Source organism: Tachyglossus aculeatus, chromosome 16, assembly GCF_015852505.1.
Source record: "Tachyglossus aculeatus isolate mTacAcu1 chromosome 16, mTacAcu1.pri, whole genome shotgun sequence".
NCBI lineage: Eukaryota > Metazoa > Chordata > Mammalia > Monotremata > Tachyglossidae > Tachyglossus > Tachyglossus aculeatus.
In genome coordinates, this window is record NC_052081.1 from 45,478,130 (window position 1) to 45,504,151 (window position 26,022).

Genomic DNA, 26,022 nt, shown 5'->3' on the forward strand with positions numbered 1-26,022 from the left:
GAGTAGGCTGTGAAAGGGAGAGAGAGCTGACGCTTACACGAGTCGGTTTACCACACGCTCTCTCATTCCTTCGAACTCCTGAAGGCCGAATGGAAACTTGAAAATAGCTCGAATGCAGTTGAGCCCCGAGGTGGGGTGGGTGGGGTGGAAAGGGAGGGGAGGGTGATCCTAGCCAAAAGAGCAGGTCCCCAGGGCCGGAAAAGGTAATAAGGCTATCGATTCAATCGTGTCCATTGCTGCCCTTCGCAAGAAGAGGATTTGAGATGGGAATTGCAGCATCTGGACCATGCTTCTTTCTAAATTACTTCTGGGTGGGAGCCGGCTCCTCCGACGGGACCCCCCGCTCCCTCTCCCTCCCGCTTTGGTATTCCGGGACCCTCCCGCCCACCCTCCATCCCAGAACCTCGGGGGAATCGTCCCCATCTCGGGAGAACAGCGGCTCTGTTCCTGGCCGGTTGATGATTGTTCACTTCTCCCATCCGCCACTGCTCATTCCCCGTCTGGGAGCAGGAAGAGGGTCACCGTGGGCCAGGCCCCCAAATTCGGGACGTTGATGCACGTCGTTTCGGACCAGTCGTGCCGAGCGATAGCGAATTTTAAAAATCCAAAAGCAGTACAATGTCCGTCTCTGGTTCCCCGGGTGAGTCCCTGGGCAACCTCAATGCAGAGATCCCATCGGTTGGGAAGATGGGGTGTTTAAATTGAGCAATTGAGCAACAGGGGCCAGGGGAAGGGTCAGGGTCGTGGCTTCACGTGCCTCTTCCTGCCACATTTCCCTGCTGGGGTGACCCCAGCCTCGCATCTAAAACTGTCCTTCCGGACACTCCCCCCTCCACCCCTCCATCACATCTTCTCTTCTTGTCTCTTCTCTTGCAGGTGTCACATGGGGAACCTTCTTAAAGTGTTGACTTATAACGAGCTTGAACATGGCCCTAATTTTTTCCTTGACTTTGAACGTGAGACTGGATTTTATTTTCATTCGTTTGCATTCCCTTACTTTGATTATTATTATTTTGATCCTTTTGAGTTCGTATCGGTTAAGCCGCCATTTCACCTCGCCCTCCCGGAAGCGGCCACCGGCCTCTCCCTCCGCCGGATCCCGCGGCTCCGACCTGGAGAGTGAATTCCTTGTAATGAAGTTCCCCGGGGGGTGGGAAGCGGCGGTCAGAGGTCAAGAGGGATAGAAGCAATTTTGCTCTCTAGGCCTCGTGGGACTGCCACTGAAGTCGGAGGGTATTTTCCCACTTCTCAGCCTCTCCCAGCCAGCATAGACATAATAATAATAATAATAACAATAATAATAATATTTGTTAAGTGCTTAAGGGCTCACAGTCTAAGGGAAGCAGCGTAGCCAGTGGAAACAGCCCAGGCTTGGGAGTCAGAGGTCGTGGGTTCTAATCCCGGCTCCGCCACTTAGCGGCTGTGTGACTTTGAGCAAGTCATTTAACTTCTCTGTACCTCAGTGACCTCATCTGTAAAATGGGGATGAAGACTGTGAGCCCCCTGTGGGACAACCTGATCACCTTGTAACCTCTCCAGCGCTTAGAACAGTACTTTGCACTTAGTAAGCGCTCAATAAATGCCATCATCATCATCATCATCAAGTCACTTAACTTCTCTGTGCCTCAGTTACTTCATCTGTAAGATGGGGATTAAGACTGTGAGCCCCACGAAGGACAACCTGATTACCTTGTATCTACCCCGGTGCTTAAAACAGTGTTTGGCACATAGTAAGTGCTTAACAAATGCCATTATTATTATTATTATTATTAGTTCTAATCTGTCCCTTGTTTCCTCTGTGACCTTGGGCAACACAACTTCTCTGGACCTCAGTTTTGTCATCTGTAAAATGAGGATTAAATCCTACTCCCTCCAACTTAATAATAATAATGATGATGATGGTATTTGTTAAGCGCTTATTATGTGCAAAGCACTGTTCTAAGCACTGGGGGGATACAAGGTGATCAGGTTGTCCCATGTGGGGCTCACAGTCTTAATCCCCATTTTACAGATGAGGTAACTGAGGCACAGAGAAGTGAAGTGATTTGCCCAAAGTCACACAGCTGACAACTGGCGGAGCCGGGATTTGAACCCATGAGCTCTGACTCCAAAACCCGGGCTCGTTACACTGAACCACGCTGCTTCTCTACTTAGACTGTGAGCCCTATGTGGGACAGGGACTGTATCCAACCTGATTATTTTGTGTCTACCCCAGTGCTTAATACAGTGTGTGGGTATTGTAATTATCATTAATCATCATTATCATGAATTATTAGGGATGAGGAAGAACAGGTATTTAATCTCCATTTTACAGATGAGGAAAATGAGGTCCAGAAAAGTTATGTGACTTGCCCAAGGTCACACAGCAGGCAAGTGGCAGAGCCGGGATTAGATCCATGTCTGTCTCCTGACCCCCAGGCCTGTGCTCTTTTCATTAGGTAACCCTGCTGTTCGAGAAGCAGCGTGGCTCAGTGGAAAGAGCCCGGGCTTTGGAGTCAGAGTTCATGGGTTCAAATCTCGGCTCTGCCAATTGTCAGCTGTATGACTTTGGGCGAGTCACTTCATTTCTCTGGGCCTCAGTTACCTCATCTGTAAAATGGGGATGAAGACTGTGAGCCCCCCTGTGGGACAACCTGATCACCTTGTAACCTCCCCAGGGCTTAGAACAGTGCTTTGCACATAGTAAGTGCTTAATAAATGCCATTATTATTATTATTATTATTATTATCAGCCACGAAAACCCAGAGAGATTGGAAAGCTTCTTTGCTTCCAGTTCTGTCCCAGCTTAAATCCCCCAGTGGTCCAATTCAGGGTCAAGTGAGGAGAGGCGGATGATCAGGAGAAGAAAGGAACCCTGGCAGAAATCTGAGCAGAGGGAATTTCCTCCTTTAGGAAGCATTCCAGGATTCCCCTACCTCCAAAGACAGCTAAAAGCTTCCCCACCCCTGCCCAGACCCTCGGAAAATGGAGGAATTCGGGGGGTTCTTCCTTGCCTCTGGAGGACTGAGGACATGAGAGGGAGAGGGAGAGAGAGAGAGAAACAGAGAGGGGGGGAAATCCTCGTTCTTTTATCTGAGAGCCATTCAATAAAAATGGAACTGGGTCAGGAAGTAAGGGAAGGAATTGGGGAGAAAACATTTGGATGGCAATGAGATTGAGAGAGAGGTCCTCCAGGAGGGAAAGGCAGCCGGTAAATAAAGTCAGGGAGCTGCCAGAGGATAGGATGCCAGCGGGATCCGAAGAGGGAAGGCCGGCGGGGCGGGGAGGCTGAGGGCTCATTACAAGGAAAAGGCATTTCACTCCAGCTGGGTTGATATTTCCATCAGACATTTCTGTTTCCTTCACCCTTATTTTTCCAGGTTTCGTTTTCAGTTGAGAGCCTGTAGGTGCCAGAGTCCGTCAGAGAAACGGGGAGGGGGGAGAATCAACTGGGATGCTAGAGAACTCACGTGTGACTGGCTGACTGAGCTCTGAGGGACCGGCCCATGGACTTACGGAGAGGAAGTGACTTAGAGAAGGAACATTTCGTGGACTCGCAGGCAGGGAGTGATGCGGTGAATTAAGCTGTGGACTCGCGGGCCGTGATGTCGCGGAGAAGTATTCCGCGGACTCGTAGACAGGAAGCGACATGACTGAGAAGTTTTCCACAGAATGGCAGACAAGAAGTGGTATAGCCAAGAAGGATTTCATGGACCCTCAGACGGGAAGCGTAGGCTCAGCCCCCAACAACTTGCCGACAGGAAACATCTTGACTGACCGTCCCACCCACCGCTCCCGGACGGGACGTTTTTCTCCTCAGCTGTTCTGGGGACTGGACTGTGGCAGGGGCCTAGGGGGTGATGTGGGCGAGAGGGTTTGTCCGTCTGAGCCCTAGTTCCTAGATGAGCTGAGACCTCAGCCTGGGAGCCACACCCGAGGCTCCGGTGGCCCAGGAAGGCTCGTGAAATCGTTCTGTTTGGGTGATCTACCGCAGATGCCCAGCCCACGGAGGCCGAGACTGCGGTGTGGAACCAAGTCAACGCGGTGCTGGAGGAAGCTCAAACCATCCTGGCTGAACTGCAGTCCTATACCGGAGCGGGCCAGGAAATTAGAGAGGTAGCACGTCTGGGGTTTTCCTTCTGGTGGGGGTGGAGATGTCACGTTGGCGCAGGGCAGCGGGGGCCGTTGTTAGAATGTGTGGGGGCAAAGCCCGGGCCCAGGAAGAAGGATGTAGGAGTGTCGGAAAGACGGTACTGTGGAGCTGTTTCATTACCTCCTATCGGTCCAGATTATCCTACTTATTTTTGGACCTCGTTGATGCGGTGCGGAGTCAGGGGTGGGTACCCATGGGTTTCCCGTCCGTTTTCTATCTGGTAGGCCATCCAGAACCCCAACGACCTCCAGCTACAGGAGAAAGCCTGGAATGCGGTTTGCCCCTTAGTGGCTAAACTGAAGCGCTTCTACGAGTTTTCTCTTCGGCTCGGTAAGGCTGACTTCCCCGCCGTGTTCTGCCCTCTCGGGCAGGGGACAAGGATTTCCTCGTCTGCCCCGAATCCCCTTTTCGGTCCTCGATCTCCTCCGGCCTGGCGTGCCTTAGGGCCTTCTCTGACTGGCGGCACCGCTTTACGCCGACAGAGGTGGGAACCTACCGGATCACGTCACTTATTTGGGGAGGGATCCTTTCCCTCTTTTCTTTAATCTTATTTTTTAAGCACTTACTATATACCAGGGACTGTACTAACAACTGGGATAGATACAAGATAATCAGGTCGGACAAAGTCCCTGTCCCATATTGAGCTCACGGTCCAAGTTGGAAGGAGAAGGATTTAACCCCCATTTTACAGATGGATGGGGTAACTGAGGCAGAGGAGAGTGAAGTGACTTGCCCAAGGTCACACAGCAGACAAGTGGTGGAGCAGGGATTAGAACCCAGGTTCTCTGCTTCCCCGGCCCGGGCTCTTTCATTCATTCATTCAATTGTATTTATTGAGCTCTTACTGTGTGCAGAGCACTGTACTAAGCGCTTGGGAAGCCCAAGTTGGCAACATCTAGAGACGGTCCCTACCCAACAGTGGGCTCACAGTCTAGAAGGGGGAGACAGACAACAAAACAAAACAAATTAACAAAATAAAATAAATAGAATAAATAGGTACAAGTAAAATAAATAAGTAAATAGGGTCATAAATATGTACAAACATATATACAGGTGCTGTGGGGAGGGGAAGGAGGTAAGGCGGGGGGATGGGGGGGGATTTGAACCCACGACCTCTGACTCCAAAGCCCGGGCTCCCTCCACTGGGTCACGCTGCTTTTCTATAAGCAGAAATAATAATAAAAAATAATGGAAATAATAATAACGGAAATAAGAGAAATAATTTCCACCCTCAGGTCGAAGGTGGGGGGCTCCTGGGCCCGGCTGGGCGACCCCCGCTACTGATTTTCCACCAGGTCATGCTGCTTCTTTGGCCTGGTTTGGTCTTTCCACAAAAGAATTTTAGTCTTCAGATTTTCAGATGGATGGTGCTCCCAATCTCTTCCTTCCCCCTTCCTGCTTCCCAGATGAGCAGTGATAGCAGTCAGGGAGTGGGATGGCAGTGTTGATGTTGGCATTTACTACATGCCAAGTGCTGTGCTAAGTGCTGGGGTAGCTACAATACAATCAGATCGGACACAGTCCCTGCACCACCCCGGGCTCCTATCTATGGGAGAGGGAGAGCAGCTATTTCATTCATTCATTCATTCAATCGTATTTATTGAGTGCTTCCTGTGTGCAGAGCACTGTGCTAAGCACTTGGGAAGTACAAGTCGGTAACATATAGAGACGGTCCCTACCCAACAATGGGCTCACAGTCTAGAAGGGGGAGACAGACCACAAAACAAAACATGTGGACAGGTGTCAACATCGTCATAATCCCCGTTTTACAGATGAGAGAAGTTAAGTGACTTATCCAAGGTCACACAGCAGAGATGTGGCAGAGCTGGGACCACAACTTGCCATCCCCGCAACCTGGTTGGGCCCATTCCCTCCAAGTCCACTCCCTTTCCTTACAATTTCCAGGTTGGACTATGTCCAAACTGGTGATCTTGTATCACCAGAGAGGCAGCGTGGCTCGGTGGAAAGAGCCCGGGCTTTGGAATCAGAGGTCATGGGTTCAAATCCCAGCTCCGCCAATTGTCAGCTGTGTGACTTTGGGCAAGTCACTTAACTTCTCTGTGCCTCAGTTACCTCATCTGGAAAATGAGGATGAAGACTGCGAGCCCCCTTCGGGACAACCTGATCACCTTGTAACCTCCGCAGCGCTTAGAACAGTGCTTTGCACATAGTAAGTGCTTAATAAATGCCATCATTATTATCCTGTATCTACCCCAGTGCTAAGGACAGTGCCTGGCACCTAGCAAATACCATAAAATATATTTCCAGGAATTCTGGACTCAGAGTAGTAAGGAAAGGCACCTTCCAGGCTGTGGGAATGCCCCTGCCGGCCAAGTCCGGTGGACGGGATCAATCAATCATATTTATTGAGCGCTTACTGTGTGCAGAGCACTATACTAAGCACTTGGGAAGTCCAAGTTGGCAACATATAGAGACAGTCCCTACCCAACAGTGGGCTCACAGTCTAGAAGGGGGAGGCAGACAACAAAACAAAACATATTAACAAAATAAAATAAATAGAATAGATATAAATAGAGTAATAAATATGTACAAACATATATACAGGTGCTGTGGGGAAGGGAAGGAGGTAAGGCGGGGGGATGAAGAGGGGGAGGAGGGGGAGAGGAAGGAGGGGGCTCAGTCTGGGAAGGCCTCCTGGAGGAGGTGAGCTCTCAGTAGGGCCTTGAAGGGAGGCTAGCTTGGCGGATGTTGGGAGGGAGGGCATTCCAGGGATGGTGAGGGGCAGAGTGTTTGGGAGGTGGTGGTGGTGGACGGCCATTGGGTGATGGGGTGAGGACACCTGCCCACGACGCTCTTCTTCCCCTCTGGCCAGAGAACGCCCTGCGGAGCCTGCTGGAGGCTCTGACCAGCCCCCCGTATGCCCCGACCCAGCACCTGGAGAGGGAGCAAGCCCTCGCGAAGCAGTTTGCCGAAATCCTCCACTTCACGCTCAGCTTTGACGAGCTCAAGGTACCGGCTGCCCGGCCCCACTGGACGTGGGCCGAGAGGGGGGCGGACAGAGAAGGGGACAGCTCGGGGGGTCCTGCGGGAGGGCGTGATGCCTGGGGCGGCTCCCATCACCCAGGGAAGTTGGGCAGGGGGCTGCCCGCTGGGTTGCCCCTACCTCTGCAGGGCCACCGCATCAGGCTCCTGTGATGATGTTCAGAAGAACGGGCAAGGCCCAGCGTAGCCGCCCCCAACCCAGGGAGACCATCCTGCCACTAAAGTTTCGCCCTGGCCCAGGGGTTGCCCACACTCGCCCAGCCTCCTCACTGGGAAACGAAGTTGACCTGCTTTGATCCCACCCCCCTAAGCGCCTCATGTCCCCCTCTTCTCCTTCCCACCCGCCTTCTGCCGGGCAGTGGGAAATTGGAACCAATCTGGTCCCTTCGTCGGGAAGTTTCAGCTTCCCGGCCAGATTCCAGAGAGTCAGGGGTGCAAGGGGGCCTTGGGGACCTGAGAACACCGTCTTCTAGACTGTGAGCCCAATGTTGGGTAGGGACCGACTCTATATGTTGCCAACTTGGACTTCCCAAGCGCTTAGTACGGTGCTCTGCGCACAGTAAGCGCTCAATAAATACGATTGAATGAATGAATGAATGAATGAGAAGACTTGGGGTGGGGAAGGGGGGAAATCAATCGATCAGTCAATTAATGGACCGATGGTATCATCATCATCAATCGTATTTATTGAGCGCTTACTGTGTGCAGAGCACTGGACTAAGCGCTTGGGAAGTACAAATTGGCAACATATAGAGACAGTCCCTACCCAACAGTGGGCTCACAGTCTAAAAGGGGGAGGCAGAGAACAAAACCAAACATACTAACAAAATAAAATAAATAGAATAGATATGCACAAGTAAAATAAATAAATAAATAAATAGAGTAAGAAATATGTACAAACATATATACATATATACAGGTATGGTATGGTATGTACTGTGAGCCCCCCGTGGGACAACCTGATCTCCTTGTAACCTCCCCAGCGCTTAGAACAGTGCTTTGCACATAGTAAGCCTATGTGCTTAAACTTAATAATGTACTGTGAGCCCCCCGTGGGACAACCTGATCTCCTTGTAACCTCCCCAGCGCTTAGAACAGTGCTTTGCACATAGTAAGCGCTTAATAAATGCCATTATTATTATTATTACTGAGCACTTTCTGTGTGCAGAGCAGTGAACTAAGTGCTTGGGAGAAAATAGTACGATAGAGTTGGTAGAGGTCCCTGCCCTCAAGAAGCTTCCAGTCTAGGTCCCCGGTGGTCCACTCCGTGTCTCCCCCATCGACTCTCTCGCAGATGACCAACCCGGCCATCCAGAATGACTTCAGCTATTACAGAAGAACAATCAGCCGAAACCGCCTCAACAATCTACAGGTAAGAGGCTTGTCATTTTGTTCTAATGACATTTGTTAAGTGCTTACACTGGGCCATTCATTCATTCAGTCATATTTATTGAACGCTTACTATATGCAGGGCCAGCCACTGTACTAAGCACTGGGGTAGTTACAAGTTAATCAGGTTGGACACAGTCCCTGTCCCAGCCGGGGCTCACAGTCTCAATCCCCATTTTACAGATGAGGAACCAGAGGCCCAGTGAAGTTGTGACATACCCAAGTCTACTCAGCAGACAAGTAGCAGAGGCAGGATTAGAACCCAGGTTCTCTGACTCCCATTCATTCATTCATTCAATCGTATTTGTTGAGCGCTTACTGAGTGCAGAGCACTGTACTAAGCGCTTGGGAAGCCCAAGTTGGCAACATCTAGAGACGGTCCCTACTCAACAGCAGGCTCACAGTCTAGAAGGGGGAGACAGACAACAAAACAAAACATATTAACAAAATAAAATAAATAGAATAAATATGTACAAGTAAAATAGAGTAATAAATCCGTACAAACATATATACATATATACAGGTGCTGTGGGGAGGGGAAGGAGGTAAGGCGGGGGGATAATAATAATAATGGCATTTATTAAGCGCTTACTATGTGCAAAGCACTGTTCTAAGCGCTGGGGAGGTTACAAGGTGATCAGGTTGTCCCATGGGGGGCTCACAGTCTTCATCCCCATTTTCCAGATGAGGGAACTGAGGCCCAGAGAAGTGAAGTGACTTGCCCAAAGTCACACAGCTGACAAGTGGCGGAGTCGGGACTTGAACCCATGACCTCTGACTCCAAAGCCTGGGCTCTTTCCACTGAGCCACGCTGCTTCTCAGTGTGTAGCCTAGTGGGTACAGCCCGGGCCTGGGAATCGGAAGGACCTGGGTTCTAATCCTGCTCCGCCATTTGTCTGCTATGTGACCTTGGGCAAGTCACTTCACTTCTCTGTGCCTGAGGGAACTGAGGTTCCCTCATCCGTAAAGTGAGGATTAAAACTGTGAGCCCTATAATAACGATGGCATTTGTTAAGCACTTATACTATGTGCCAAGCACTGTTCTAAGCGCTGGGGGATACAAGGTAATCAGCTTGTCCCACGTGGGGCTCACAGTCTTCATCCCCATTTTCCAGATGAGGTTACTGAGGCCCAGAGAAGTGAAGTGACTTGCCCAAAGTCACACAGCTGACAAGTGGTGGAACTGGGATTAGAACCCATGACCTGTGACTCCCAAGCCTGTGCTCTTTCCACTGAGCCAGCCCTATGGGGGACAGGGATTTTGTCCAACCTGATCAGCTTGTATCTACTCTAGTGCTTAGAACAGTGCTTGACATACAGTAAGCGCTTGACAAATACAATTATTATTAGTAGTAATAATAATAATAGTATTTGTTAATAGTAGTAATAATAGTAATAGTATAGTATAGTAGTATAATAGTATAGCATAGTAATAGTAATAATAGTAGTAATAATAATAATATTTGTAGTAATATTATTACTCCCCCCCTCCCCCTCCTCCCACTCTCCATCCCCCCTGCCTTACCTCCTTCCCTTCCCCACAGCACCTGTATATATGTATATATGTTTGTACAGATTTATTACTCTATTTATTTATTTTACTTGTACATATCTATTCTATCTATTTTATTTTGTTAATATGTTTTGTTTTGTTCTCTGTCTCCCCCTTCTAGACTGTGAGCCCACTGTTGGGTAGGGACCATCTCTAGATGTTGCCAACTTGGACTTCCCAAGTGCTTAATGCAGTGCTCTGCACACAGTAAGCGCTCAATAAATACGATTGAATGAATGAATGAATCCCCTCTCCCTTACCTCCTTCCCTTCCCCACAGCACCTGTATACATGTATATATGTTTGCACGGATTTATTACTCTATTTATTTATTTTACTTGTACATATCTATTCTATTTATTTTATTTTGTTAATATGTTTTGTTCTCTGTCTCCCCCTCCTAGACTGTGAGCCCACTGTTGGGTAGGGACTGTCTCTATAGGTTGCCAACTTGGACTTCCCAAGCGCTTAGTGCAGTGTTCCGCACACAGTAAGCGCTCAATAAATACGATTGAATGAATGAATGAATCCCCCCCGCCTTACCTCCTTCCCTTCCCCGCAGCACCTGTAAATATGTATATATGTTTGCACGGATTTATTACTCTATTTATTTTACTTGTACATATCTATTCTATTTATTTTATTTTGTTCATATGTTTTGTTCTCTGTCTCCCCCTTCTAGACTGTGAGCCCACTGTTGGGTAGGGACCGTCTCTATAGGTTGCCAACTTGGACTTCCCAAGTGCTTAGTACAGTGCTCCGCACACAGTAAGCGCTCAATAAATATGATTGATTGATTGATAGTATAATAGTATAGTATAGTAATAATAGCAGTAATAATAATAATAACGCAGGAGCAGCCCCAGGCCACGAGAACACCCCCGCTCCTCTGGCTGCCAGAGTCACTCCTGTTTCCTATCCTGCAGTTAGATGCCGAGAGCGAAGTCAACAACGAAATGGCTAACAGGATGTCCCTCTTCTATGCAGAGGCCACGCCGATGCTCAAAACTCTAAGCAACGCCACCACTAAGTTTGTCTCTGAGGTAAGGGGCCTCCTCATAGAGCCCGGGGGGTGAGAAGGAGGGGTAGAAAGGTGCCCTGGGGTCTTGGGGAGGTGGACTGATTCATTCTTTCATTCATCCAACGCTTAAAACGGCGCTCCAGCGCTTAGAACAGTGCTTTGCACATAGTAAGCGCTTCACAGATGCCATCATTATTATTCATTCATCTCTATTAAGCGCTTACTGTGTGCAGAGCACTGTACTAAGCACCTGGGAGAGGACAATATATTAGTAAACTGACACATTCCCGGCCCACAGCAAGCTTACAACCTAGGTGGGGAGACAGGCATTAATATAAATAAATAAATGACAGATAGGGACATAAACTCTGTGGGGCTGAGAACGGGGGGGATTCATCATCATCATCAATTGTATTTATTGAGCGCTTACTGTGTGCAGAGCACTGTACTAAGTGCTTGGGAAGTACAAGTTGGCAACATATAGAGACAGTCCCTACCCAACAGTGGGCTCACAGTCTGAAAGGGTGAGACAGAGAACAAAAAGGGAGCAAGTCAGGGCGACGCGGGAGGGAGTGGGAGAAGAGGAAATGCATCTTGTAGCAAGGGGAAATAGACTGAGGTTGTTTCTCTTGGAAAAGCGCAAGCCGGGGTGTGGAGGGTGGGAGAAAATATAGAGGTGGGGTGTCTCCGGTCCCGGTCGCTCCCGGCTTCAATTGAAGCAAATGAGTCAGGTTAGATGTAAGGAAGGACTTCCTGCCAGTCAGGAGGACTCACACATTACAACGGATGCCTGAAGGAGGTTGGAGAGTTTCTATCGTTGAACAACTTAATAGATTAGACACCCATCTGCCAGTATAATTTGGGCGGTCACCTGTCTGGAAGCAGGGCATGGGACGCGATGAACTCTCAGGGGTCCGTTTTCACCCTGGAGGATTGTTCAACTGGATGTGTTCCAAGTGATGCGCAACTCTCTTCTGTCGTGCTCCTGCTTCCCCTAAATCCGGGCAGCCCAGGCTGGGACAGAGGTCCAAACCGCAGCTGCCGGCAGCAAGGGAAGCCAGAGCATCGACGGGTTTGCTGTCTGGTTGATCTGGAGTGGGAGGGGACCCGCTTGAAGTTACTCTTTTCCCGCTGGCTGCAAGACCCTGCCAGAGAGGGTTGGGAAGGCCAGGGGAAGGCCAGGGAAGGCCGGGGAGGGCTGGGGGATGTTGGGGAAGGTCAGGGGAGGCCAGAGAGGGCTGGGGAAGATCAGGAAAAGTCAGGGAAGGCAGGGGAAGTCCAGGACGGGCTGGGGAAGGCCGGAGGGGGCTGGAGAGGACCGGGGAAGGCTGGGGAGGGCTGGGGAATGTTGGGAAGGTCAGGGGAGGCCAGAGAGGGCTGGGAAAGATCAGGAAAAGTCAGAGAGGGCCAGGGAAGTCCAGGACAGGCTGGGGAAGGCCGGAGAGGGCTGGGGAGGACCAGGGAAGGCTGGGGACATCCAGGGAAGGCCAAGGAGGACCGGAGAAGGCCATGGAGGGCCCGAGAAGGCCAAAGAAGGTTGGGGAAGTCTGGAAAAGGCTGGGGAGGACCAGGGAAGGCTGGGGACATCCAGGGAAGGCAAGAGAGGACTAGGGAAGGCCACAGAGGGCCGGGAAAGGCCGGAGATGGCCAGGGAGGACCAGGGAAGGTCGGGGAGGGCTGGGTAGCTGCAGGAGGATCACGCGCATCAGTAAAGCTCCATTCTCTGCTCTCAATTCTCAGAACAAGACTCTCCCCATAGAAGACACCACTGACTGCCTAAGCACTATGGCCTGTGTGTGCAGGGTGATGCTGGAAACCCCGTGAGTCCCCTACCCCAGGGCCAATGCCCCACAGGCGATGGGGTGCTGGGCTGGGGGGGGGGCGGGTCACAACCCAAACTCTTTCCCGGGGGCTTGGAAGCCGGGAACCACAGCAGTTTGGAACTATGGAACTAAGGGAAGCAGCGTGGTTTAGTGGAAAGAGCCCGGGCTTTGGGAGTCAGAGGTCGTGGGTCCTCATCCTTTTAGACTGTGAGCCCACTGTTGGGTAGGGACCGTCTCTATATGTTGCCAACTTGTACTTCCCGAGTGCTTAGTACAGTGCTCTGCACACAGTAAGCACTCAATAAATACGATTGATTGATTGATTGATCCTGGCTCTGCACTTGTCAACTGGGTGAGTTTGGGCAAGTCACTTCACTTCTCTGGGCCTCAGTTACCTCATCTGGAAAATGGGGATTGAGACTGTGAGCCCCACGTGGGACAGCCTGATTACCTTGTGTCTCTGGAAGCAGCGTGGCTCAGCGGAAAGAGCCCGGGCTTTGGAGTCAGAGGTCATGGGTTCAAATCCCGGCTCCGCCAACTGGCAGCTGTGTGACTCCGGGCAAGTCACTTCACTTCTCTGGGCCTCAGTTCCCTCATCTGGAAAATGGGGATTAAGACTGTGAGCCCCACGTGACACAACCTGATCACCTTGTAAACTCCCCAGCACTTAGAACAGTGCTTTGCACATAGTAAGTGCTTAATAAATGCCATCATTATTATTATTATTATAACGTAGCATAATTTTAGCCTTTTAGCTAGCCTTCTAGACTGTGAGCCCACTGTTGGGTAGGGACCGTCTTTATATGTTGCCAACTTGTACTTCCCAAGCACTTAGTACAGTGCTCTGCACACAGTAAGCGCTCAATAAATATGATTGAATGAATGAATGAAAAGTGCCTAGACTGTGAGCCCGTTGTTGGGTAGGGACCGTCTCTATATGTTGCCAACTTGTACTTCCCAAGTGCTTAGTACAGCGCTCTGCACACAGTAAGCGCTCAATAAATATGATTGAATGAATGAATGAACAGTGCCTAGACTGTGAGCCCGTTGTTAGGTAGGGACCATCTCTATATGTTGCCAACTTGTACTTCCCAAGCGCTTAGTACAGTGCTCTGCACACAGTAAGCGCTCAATAAATATGATTGATGAATGAATGAATGAATAATTAATAATAATTATGGTATTTGTTAAGTGCTTACAGTGGGCTGAGCACTGTACTAAGCGCTGGGGATGATAGAAGATAATCAGATCAGACACAGTCCCTGTTCCACATGGGGCTCACATTCAATGCGGGAGGGAGAGCAGGTATCGATGCCCCATTTTACCGATGAGGAAACCGAGGCACAGAAAAGCTGGGCGAGTGATGGAGCCGGACTCCCAAGCCCGTGCTCTTTCCACCAGGCCACGCGGAACGTCGAGGAGGAAGTTGGGATGATTATTGTTAATCCCCATTTTCCCGATGAGGGAACTGAGACCCAGAGAAGTGACTTGCCATGGTCACACAAGTAGACTAGTAAGCCTAGTAAGCAATAATAATAATATTTTGCATTATATATATATAGTAACTTCCCCAGTGCTTAGAACAGTGCTTTGTACATAGTAAGCGCTTAACAAATACCATTATTATTATTATTATTATTATTATTAATACCCATTTTGCCGATGAGGGAACTGAGGCCCAGAGAAGTGACTTGCCATGGTCACACAACAAGTAGACTAGTAAGCCTAGTAAGCAATAATAATAATTATGTACTATATATATATATATATATATATAATAATGTAACTTCCCCAGCGCTTAGAACAGTGCTTTGCACATAGTAAGCACTTAACAAATACCATTTTTATTATTATTATTAATCCCCATTTTCCCAAAGAGGGAACTGAGACCCAGAGAAGTGACTTGCCATGGTCACACAAGTAGACTAGTAAGCCTAGTAAGTAATAATAATAATATTTTGCATTTTATATATATATATATATATATATAGTAACGTCCCCAGTGCTTAGAACAGTGCTTTGTACATAGTAAGTGCTTAACAAATACCATTATTATTATTATTAATCCCCATTTTCCTGATGAGGGAACTGAGGCCCAGAGAAGTGACTTGCCATGGTCACACAACAAGTAGACTAGTAAGCCTAGTAAGCAATAATAATAATTATGTACTATATATATATATATAATAATGTAACTTCCCCAGCGCTTAGAACAGTGCTTTGCACATAGTAAGCACTTAACAAATACCATTTTTATTATTATTATTAATCCCCATTTTCCCAAAGAGGGAACTGAGACCCAGAGAAGTGACTTGCCATGGTCACACAAGTAGACTAGTAAGCCTAGTAAGCAATAATAATAATATTTCGCAGTTTATATATATATATATTATATATATATAATAACGTCCCCAGTGCTTAGAACAGTGCTTTGTACATAGTAAGCGCTTAACAAATACCATTATTATTATTATTATTATTATTATTATTATTATTATTATCATCATCATCATCAATCGTATTTATTGAGCACTTACTATGTGCAGAGCACTGTACTAAGTGCTTGGGAAGTACAAATTGGCAACATCTAGAGACAGTCCCTACCCAACAGTAGGCTCACAGTCTAAAAGGGGGAGACAGAGAACAAAACCAAACATACTAACAAAATAAAATAAATAGAATAGCTATGTACAAGTAAAATAAATAAATAAATAAATAGAGTAATAAATATGTACAAACATATATATTATTATTATTATTAATCCCCATTTTCCCGATGAGGGAACTGAGGCCCAGAGAAGTGACTTGCCATGGTCACACAATAAGTAGACTGGTAAGCCTAGTAAGCAATAATAGTAATTATTATGTACAATATATATATATATAATAATGTAACTTCCCCAGCTCTTAGAACAGTGCTTTGCACATAGTAAGCGCTTAACAAATACTATTCTTATTATTATTCTTATTATTATGAGAGTGGGAAGACCTTTTAAGGGAGCTGTGAAGAAGGGGAGGGTTGAAGGGGACCGGGAAGAGCCTTGCAGGGGGAGAGAGGAGATTGTGGGTGGGTGAGTGGAGATGGGAAAGGTCCCGAGATTTAATTGGAGAGGAGCAGAGCGAGTACCGGTACCGGGGGTCGAGGGGGAGGCCATGGGGTGGGCCCAGGGGACTTCAAAGACCCAAGCGGCATGGCAGCCCCACCGTTAATTAAGGAGAGGGTCGTGGCGGGGCTGGGCAGCTGAAAAGTCGGAGCGTCTGGGCACAACGGGCAGCCCAGGAGCCAAATGATGGCATTTGTTAAGCGCTCACTATGTGCCAAGCACTGTTCTAAGCACTGGCGGGGAGACAAGGTGATCAGGTTGTCCCACCTGGGCCTCACAGTCTTCATCCCCGTTTTCCAGATGAGGTCACTGAGGCTCAGAGAATCAATCAATCAATCAATCAATCGTATTTATTGAGCGCTTACTATGTGCAGAGCACTGTACTAAGCGCTTGGGAAGTACAAATTGGCAACACATAGAGACAGTCCCTACCCAACAGTGGGCTCACAGTCTAAAAGGTACATTTCTATTCTATTTATCTTATTTTGTTGGTATGTTTGGTTCTGTTCTCTGTTTCCCCCTTTTAGACTGGGAGCCCACTGTTGGGTAGGGACTGTCTCTATGTGTTGCCAATTTGTACTTCCCAAGCGCTTAGTACAGTGCTCTGCACATAGTAAGCGCTCAATAAATACGATTGATTGATTGATTGATTAAAAGGGAGAGAAGCGACACCCTCCTCCTCCTCCAGGAGGCCTTCCCAGACTGAGCCCCTTCCTTCCTCTCCCCCTCGTCCCCCTCTCCATCCCCCCCGCCTTACCTCCTTCCCTTCCCCACAGCACCTGTATATATGTATATATGTTTGTACATATTTATTACTCTATTTATTTTATCTGTACATATCTATTCTATTTATTTTATTTTGTTAGTATGTTTGGTTTTGTTCTCTGTCTCCCCCTTCTAGACTGTGAGCCCACTGTTGGGTAGGAACTGTCTCTATATGTTGCCAACTTGGACTTCCCAAGCGCTTAGTACAGTGCTCTGCACACAGTAAGCGCTCAATAAATATGATTGATGATGATGATGACGTGACTTGCCCAACGTCACACAGCGGACATGTGGGATTCGAACCCACGACCTCTGACTCCCAAGCCCGGGCTCTTTCCACTGAGCCACGCTGCTTCCATTGGGTCGGCCCGCTCCGGGAGAGCGGGGCCGCGAGGCCCTGCCGGAGAGGGCCGGGGGGAGGCCGAAGAGGTCCAGGGAAGGCCGGGGAGGATCGGAGCGGGCCGGGAATTGTCCCGGGATGGCTTCCTGGAGGAGGTTGGCCATTTGGGCTGGATGGGCCGCGCTTTCGTCCGCTTTCCCGGACTCGCACTCGCTCTCAAACGCTCTCTCTCGGTACCCTCACGTGTTCTCACGTGCTCTCACATGTTCTCACACCCCCTCCCGCCTCTCCCCGTCCGCATCCCGGCCAGGGAGTACAGGAGCAGGTTCACCAACACGGAGACCCTCCTCTTCTGCATGAGGGTCATGGTCGGCGTCATCATCCTCTACGACCACGTGCACCCCGTGGGGGCCTTCGCCAAGACCTCGAAAATCGACGTGAGTGCCCGGCGGGGGCCGGCCCCGGCTGGGAGAGGGGCTCCGGGCCCAGGGGACGGGTGGGAAGGAGCCACTGGGCCGGGACGGGGTGGAGGACGGAGGGCTGGGGCACAAGTCAAGTGACTTCCTCAAGGTCACACGGCAGAAAAGGGGAAGAGCCGGAATTAGAACCCAGCTCCTCTGACTGTCATTCATTCATTCATTCAGTATATGTATATAATCAATCAATCGTATTTATTGAGCGCTTACTATGTGCAGAGCTTGGGAAGTACAAATTGGCAACACACAGAGACAGTCCCTACCCAACAGTGGGCTCACAGTCTGAAAGGGGGAGACAGAGAACAAAACCAAACATACCAACAAAATAAAATAAATAGGATAGAAATGTGCAAGTAAAATAAATAAATAAATAAATAGAGTAATAAATATGTGCAACCATATATACATATATACAGGTGCTGTGGGGAAGGGAAGGAGGTAAGATGGGGGGATGGAGAGGGGGACGAGGGGGAGAGGAAGGAAGGGGCTCAGTCTGGGAAGGCCTCCTGGAGGCCTTCATGTATATATGAAACATGTATATATGTTTGTACATATTTATTACTCTATTTATTTATTTATTTATTTTGCTTGTATGTATCTATTCTATTTATTTTATTTTGTTAGTATGTTTGGTTTTTTTTTTTCTCTGTCTCCCCCTTTTAGACTGTGAGCCCAATTTGGGTAGGGACTGTCTCTATATGTTGCCAACTTGGACTTCCCAAGCGCTTAGTCCAGTGCTCTGCACATAGTAAGCGCTCAATAAATATGATTGATGGATTGATTGATTGATTGAGCGCTTACTGGGTGCAGAGCACTGGACTAAGCGCTTGGGAAGTAGAGAAGCAGTGGAAAGAGCCCGGGCTTTGGAGTCAGAGGTCGTGGGGTCGAATCCCGACTCCACCCGTGTGACCTTGGGCAAGCCGCTTAACTTCTCTGAGCCTCAGTTCCCTCATCTGTCAGAGTGAGGATTAAGACTGTGAGCCCCACGTGGGACAACATGATCACACGGTATCCCCCCCAGCGCTTAGAACAGTGCTTTGCACATAGTAAGCACTTAACAGATCAATCAATCGTATTTATTGAGCACTTACTGTGTGCAGAGCACTGTACTAAGCGCTTGGGAAGTACAAATTGGCAACATATAGAGACAGTCCCTACCCAACAGTGGGCTCACAGTCTAAAAGGGGGAGACAGAGAACAAAACCAAACATACTAACAAAATAAAATAAATAGAATAGATATGTACAGGTAAAATAAATAAATAAATAAATAAATAAATAGAGTAATAAATAATGATAACAATAATAATACAATAATAACAACAGATGCCATCATTATTATTATTATTACAAGTTGGCAACATCTAGAGACGGTCCCTACCCAACGGCGGGCTCACAGTCTAGAAGTAGGAGGCAGACAACAAAACAAAACATAGTAACAAAATAAAATAAAGAGAATAAAGATGTAGAAGTAAAATAAATAGAGTAATAAATATGTGCAAACATATATACATATATACAGGTGTTGTGGGGAGGGGAAGGAGGTAAGGCGGGGTGGGGAGGGGGAGAAGAAGGAGGGGGCTCAGTCTGTTCCTGCCCACAAGGAATTTATAATCTTATTGCAACACAACATTTGCGTATATATCTGTAATTTTCCTTAATGTCTGTCTCCCCCTCTAGACCATAATCAATCAATCAATCAATCAATCAATCAATCATATTTATTGAGTGCTTACTGTCAGGCCCGGGCTCCTTCCACGAGGCTACGCAGCTTCTGCCCTCTCAAGCTCTTAGACCATGAGTCCCCAGTGTGTGAACGACTGTTTTGTTTTGTCGCCTGTCTCCCCCTTCTATTCAGTTCAATCGTATTTATTGAGCGCTTACTGTGTGCAGAGCACTGTACTAAGCGCTTCGGAAGTCCAAGTTGGCAACACTTCTAGACTGTGAGCCCACTGCTGCGTAGGGACCGTCTCTAGATGTTGCCAACTTGGACTTACCAAGTGCTTAGTACAGTGCTCTGCACACAGTAAGTGCTCAATAAATATGATTGAATGAATGAATAATAATAATAATGGCATTTATTAAGCGCTTACTATACGCAAAGCACTGTTCTAAGCAGTGGGGAGTTTACAAGGTGATCAGGTTGTCCCACATGGGGCTCACAGTTTTCATCCCCATTTTCCAGATGAGGGAACTGAGGCCCAGAGAATAATAATAATAATAATAATAGCATTTATTAAGCGCTTACTATGTGCAAAGCACTGTTCTAAGCGCTGGGGATGTTACAAGGTGATCAGGTTGTCCCACGGGGGGCTCACAGTCTTAATCCCCATTTTCCAGATGAGGGAGCTGAGGCCCAGAGAATAATAATAATAATAATAATAATAGCATTTATTAAGCGCTTACTATGTGCAAAGCACTGTTCTAAGCGCTGGGGATGTTACAAGGTGATCAGGTTGTCCCACGGGGGGCTCACAGTCTTAATCCCCATTTTACAGATGAGGTAACTGAGGCACAGAAAATAATAATAATAATAATAGCATTTATTAAGCGCTTACTGTGTGCAAAGCACTGTTCTAAGCGCTGGGGAGGTTACAAGGTGATCAGGTTGTCCCACGGGGGGCTCACAGTCTTAATCCCCATTTTCCAGATGAGGGAGCTGAGGCCCAGAGAATAATAATAATGATAATAATAATAATAATAATAATAATAATAATGATAGCATTTATTAAGTGTTTACTGTGTGCAAAGCTACTGTTCTAAGTGCTGGGGAGGTTACAAGGTGATCAGGTTGTCCCACGGGGGGCTCACAGCCTTAATCGCCATTTTCCAGATGAGGGAACTGAGGCCCAGAGAAGTGAAGTGACTTGCCCAAAGTCACCCAGCTGGCAATTGGCAGAGCCGGGATTTGAACCCACGACCTCTGACTCCAAAGCCCGGGCTCTTTCCACCGAGCCACGCTGCTTCACTTGTCACACCTGGTCACGTCTGATGACCTCGTGTCTGGCCCAGAAGAGAGGTCAGCCCAGTGTTCGGCCCATAGTGAGAGCTGAACAACTCTCCGTCTCCCCCTTTTAGACTGTGAGCCCACTGTTGGGTAGGGACCGTCTCTAGATGTTGCCAACTTGGACTTCCCAAGCGCTTAGTTCAGTGCTCTGCACACAGTAAGCGCTCAATAAATACGATTGATTGATTGATCATGGTGACTACTATGATTTGAAAGACGGTGTCCTTTTGGGGGAGCGTCTCCTGTGGTCTGTCCTCTTCCCCCTCCCCGCGAGAAAGCCAAAAGTTGTCCCCCCCACTGCCGCCCACAGCTGTTCTTTGCCTTTTCTTTGCCTTCCTTTGCTGTGAAAGATGAAAGGCTGCATAAAGGTCTTGAAAGATCAACCTTCAAACAGCACGGAGGGGCTCCTGAACGCTCTGAGGTAACGTCCTCCTCTTCTGCGTGCTCTCTGTGGGGCCGAGGGGCCATCTGCCACCCCCTCCCTAATAATAATCATTATTATGGCATTTATTAAGCGCTTACTAGGTGCCAAACACTGTTCTAAGCGCTGGGGAGCTCACAGGGTGATCGGGTTGTCCCATGGGGGGGCTCCCGGGCTTCATCCCTATTTTCCAGATGAGGTACCTGAGGCCCAGAGAAGTGAAGTGACTTACCCAAAGTCACCCAGCTGACAAGTGGCGGAGCCGGGATTTGAACCCATGACCTCTGACTCCAAAGCCCGGGCTCTTTCCACTGAGCCACGCTGCTTCTCCCGGCCTTCCCCCAACACCCCGAGGGTCCTGGGATGCCCAGAGAAGCCTGGGCTCTTCCACGCTCGGGGCCGGGAAGCTCCCGCTGGCCTCTCCTCTTCTCTCCCTTCCCACGGCAGGCGGAAGAGAAGGGGCTGTTTGGATAGACCTTGGGCCTGGGAATCAGAAGGTCATGGGTTCTAATAATAATAATAATAATAATAATGGCATTTATTAAGTGCTTACTATGTGCAAAGCACTGTTCTAAGCACTGGGAGGGTTATAAGGTGATCAGGTTGTCCCATGGGGGTTCACAGTTTTAATCCCCATTTTCCAGATGAGGGAACTGAGGCCCAGAGAAGTGAGTGACTTACCCAAAGTCACCCAGCTGACAGTGGCGGAGCCGGGATTTGAACCCAGGACCTCTGACTCCAAAGCCCGGGCTCTTTCCACTGAGCCATGCTGCTTCTCCCGGCCTTCCCCCAACACCCCGAGGGTCCTGGGATGCCCAGAGAAGCCTGGGCTCTGCCACGCTAGGGGCCGGGAAGCTCCCGCTGGCCTCTCCTCTTTTCTCCCTTCCCACGGCAGGCAGAAGAGAAGGGGCTGTTTGGATAGACCTCGGGCCTGGGAATCAGAAGGTCATGGGTTCTAATAATAATAATAATAATAATAATGGTATTTGTTAAGTGCTATGTGCAAAGCACTGTTCTAAGCGCTGGGGAGGTTAGAAGGTGATCGGATTGTCCCACGGGGGGCTCACAGTTTTAATCCCCATTTTCCAGGTGAGGGAACTGAGGCCCAGAGAAGTGAAGTGACTTGCCCAAAGTCACCCAGCTGACAGTGGCGGAGACGGGATTTGAACCCATGACCTCTGACTCCAAAGCCTGGGCTCTTTCCACTGAGCCACGCTGCTTCTCCCAGCCTTCCCCCAACACCCCGAGGGTCCTGGGATGCCCAGAGAAGCCTGGGCTCTGCCACGCTAGAGGCCGGGAAGCTCCCGCTGGCCTCTCCTCTTCTCTCCCTTCCCACGGCGGGTGGAAGAGAAGGGGCTGTTTGGATAGACCTTGGGCCTGGGAATCAGAAGGTCATGGGTTCTAATAACAATAATAATAATAATAATGATGATGGTATTTGTTAAGCGCTTACTATGTGCAAATCACTACTCTAAGCGCTGGGGAGGGTCCAAGGTGATGAGGTTGTCCCATGGGGGGCTCACAGTTTTAATCCCCATTTTCCAGTGAGGGAACTGAGGCCCAGAGAAGTGAAGTGACTTACCCAAAGTCACCCAGCTGACAGTGGCGGAGCCGGGATTTGAACCCATGACCTCTGACTCCAAAGCCCGGGCTCTTTCCACTGAGCCATGCTGCTTCTCCCGGCCTTCCCCCAACACCCCGAGGGTCCTGGGATGCCCAGAGAAGCCTGGGCTCTGCCACACTAGGGGCCGGGAAGCTCCCCCTGGCCTCTCCTCTTTTCTCCCTTCCCATGGCAGGTGGAAGAGAAGGGGCTGTTTGGATAGACCTCGGGCCTGGGAATCAGAAGGTCATGGGTTCTAATAATAATAATAATAATAATAATGGTATTTGTGAAGCGCTTACTATGTGCAAAGCACTGTTCTAAGCGCTGGGGAGGTTCCAAGGTGATCAGGTTGTCCCACCGGGGGCTCCCAGTCTTCATCCCCATTGTACAGATGAGGGAACTGAGGCCCAGAGAAGTGAAATGACTTGCCCAAAGTCACCCAGCTGACAAGTGGCAGAGCCAGGATTTGAACCCACGACCTCTGACTCCAAAGCCCGGGCTCTTTCCACTGAGCCACGCTGCTTCAGAGACCAGAAGGGTGAGGCCGTGAGCCACTAGAAATAATAATAATCATAGTTTTTGTTAAGCGCTTACTGTGTGCCAGGCACTGTACTGAGCACCGGTGTGGTTACAGAGCAAATTGAGGTACGGTTACATGTTACCGGCTTGGACTTCCCAAGTGCTTAGTACAGTGCTCTGCACACAGTAAGCGCTCAATAAATACGATTGAATGAATGAAGCAAATCAAGTTGGATGCAGTCCCTGTCCCACGTGGGGCTCACAGTCTCAATCCCCGTTTTACAGACGAGGGAACTGAGGCACAGAGAATAATAATAATGATGATGGTATTTGTTAAGCGCTTTACTCTGTGCAAAGCACTGTTCTAAGCGCTGGGGAGGTTCCAAGGTGATCAGGTTGTCCCACGGCGGGCTCACAGTCTTCATCCCCATTTTCCAGATGAGGTCACTGAGGCCCAGAGATGTTAAGTGACTTGCCCAAAGCCACACAGCTGACAGTTGGCATTTGAAGCAGCGTGGCTCAGTGGAAAGAGCACGGACTTTGGAGTCAGAGGTCACGGGTTCCAATCCCAGCTCTGCAACTTATCAGCTGTGTGACCTTGGGCAAGTCACTTCACTTCTCTGGGCCTCAGTTCCCTCATCTGGAAAAGGGGGATGAAGACTGTGAGCCCCCCGTGGGATAACCTGATCACCTTGGAACCTCCCCAGCGCTTAGAACAGTGTTTTGCACATAGTATGCGCTTAATAAATGCCATTATTATTGTTTGGACCCGTGACCTCCGACTCCAGAGCCCGGGCTCTTTCCACTGAGCCGCGACGCGGCGGCCGGGTGGCGGAAGCGGGATTAGAACCCATGACCCGGTGATTGCCAGGCCTCTGTGCTAGCCGCTCCACCACGCCGCTCCTACTTTCTGCTTACCCCGACTCCTTTCCCAGATATACCACCCGACACCTGAACGACGACACCACTTCGAAGCAGATCCGGGCCCTGCTGCAGTGACGTCTCCCCCATCCCGGCTGGACCCTGCTGCGGGGGACCCCACTTAGGCGCCCCTGGACACGGGGCCCTGCCGCAGCCAAGCCCCCGGCTGGGCCTTCAGCGGTATTTTAACGTCGATGCGATGCCAATATAAATAACCACGACCGTGCCCCTCGTTTTGTAAAGAAAGGGAAAAGTTTTAAAAAACAGTAAACTAATATTAATATGAGCCACCCACTGAACAAAACCCAAATTCCCCTCAACCTCCGGCACATGTGAGCACGTGTCCCTCCCGCTTCCCTTTCCCCTTGAAGGTGATGTGATTTGTAGGGAATAATAATAATATAACGATGGAATTTATTAATCAATCAATCAATCGTATTTATTGAGCGCTCACTGTGTGCACAGCACTGGACTAAGCGCTTGGGAAGTACAAGTTGGCAACATAGAGAGACGGTCCCTACCCAACAGTGGGCTCAGCACTTACTATGTGCAAAGCACTGTTCTAAGCGCCGGGGAGCTTACAAGGTGATCGGGTTGTCCCACGGGGGGGCTCACAGTCTTCATCCCCATTTTCCGGATGAGGCAACTGAGGCCCAGAGAAGCAGCGTGGCTCAGTGGAAAGAGCCCGGGCTTTGGAGTCAGAGGTCATGGGTTTGAATCCCGGCTCTGCCAACTGCCAGCTGTGTGACTTTTCTTTGTGCCTCAGTTCCCTCATCTGGAAAATGGGGATGAAGACTATGAGCCCCCTGTGGGACAACCTGATCACCTTGTAACCTCCCCAGCGCTTAGAACAGTGCTTTGCACACAGTAAGCGCTTAATAAATGCCATAATAATAATTATTATTATTATTAAGTGACTTGCACAATTGGTGACAATAGGCGGAGCCGGGATTTGAACCCATGACCTCTGACTCCAAAGCCTGTGCTCTTTCCACTGAGCCACGCTGCAACGCCTTCCCAGTTTTTGAGGATCCCTGAGCTGTTACCCCCAGGGCCGGGGTCGGCGGAGATGGGGAGGGTGACGGAGGGATTAATTAATGAATTAACGATGGCATTTGTTAAGCGCTTACTATGTGCAAAGCACTGTTCTAAGCGCTGGGGGGGGGGGGATACGAGGTGATCGGGTTGTCCCACATGGGGCTCACAGTCTTAATCCCCATTTTACAGATGAGGGAACTGAGGCTCAGAGAAGTTAAGTGACTTGCCCAAGGTCTCACAGCAGACAATTGGCAGAGCCACAATGGGGAGAGGTGCCGAGCCCGCCCCTCCCCACCTCCGAATCCCCTCGCTGAGGTCCGTGTTGTAGCCCAAGCCAGTCAATCAATCAATCAATCAATCGTATTTATTGAGCGCTTACTGTGTGCAGAGCACTGGACTGAGCGCTTGGGAAGTACAGGTTGGCAACATCTAGAGACAGTCCCTACCCGACAGTGGGCTCACAGTCTAGAAGGGGGAGGCAGAGAACAAAACCAAACATATTAACAAAATAAAATAAAGAGAATAGATATGTACAAGTAAAATAAATAAATAAATAGATTAATAAATCCATACAAACATATATACATATATACAGGTGCTGTGGGGAAGGGAAGGAGGTAAGGCGGGGGGGTGGAGAGGGGGAGGAGGGGGCTCAATCTGGGAAGGCCTCCTGGAGGAGGTGAGCTCTCAGTAGGGCCTTGAAGGGAGACCTCCCGGGCCTGGGTTCGAGATCACGTGGATTCTGCAGATCATCATCAATCAATCGTATTTATTGAGCACTTACTATGTGCAGACCACTGTACTAAGCGCTTGGGAAGTACAAATTGGCAACACACAGAGACAGTCCCCACCCAACAGTGGGCTCACAGTCTAGAAGGGGGAGACAGAGAACAAAATCAAACATACCAAC

At 49.1% G+C, this 26,022-nt stretch overlaps 1 protein-coding gene across 6 annotated transcripts in view; it reads left to right on the top strand.

The window, feature by feature from the left end:
* The window catches only part of LOC119938520 (CYFIP-related Rac1 interactor A-like), a 58,372-nt gene extending 33,854 nt beyond the window's left edge, over window positions 1–24,518 (top strand). For 4 of the 6 annotated variants that reach the window (XM_038758367.1, XM_038758368.1, XM_038758369.1 and 1 more), the window contains 10 exons: window positions 877–956; window positions 3,974–4,095; window positions 4,357–4,462; window positions 6,966–7,102; window positions 8,430–8,507; window positions 11,002–11,118; window positions 12,837–12,916; window positions 17,439–17,565; window positions 20,961–21,031; window positions 24,089–24,518. In XM_038758367.1, coding sequence (XP_038614295.1) covers window positions 884–956; window positions 3,974–4,095; window positions 4,357–4,462; window positions 6,966–7,102; window positions 8,430–8,507; window positions 11,002–11,118; window positions 12,837–12,916; window positions 17,439–17,565; window positions 20,961–21,031; window positions 24,089–24,152 — 975 coding nt within the window. In that variant the 5' untranslated portion in view covers window positions 877–883 and the 3' untranslated portion in view covers window positions 24,153–24,518. The remainder of the gene's footprint in view (window positions 1–876; window positions 957–3,973; window positions 4,096–4,356; window positions 4,463–6,965; window positions 7,103–8,429; window positions 8,508–11,001; window positions 11,119–12,836; window positions 12,917–17,438; window positions 17,566–20,960; window positions 21,032–24,088) is intronic. The other 2 variants (XM_038758370.1, XM_038758371.1) reach the window with 1 other exon arrangement.
* Window positions 24,519–26,022: the final 1,504 nt, after the last annotated feature.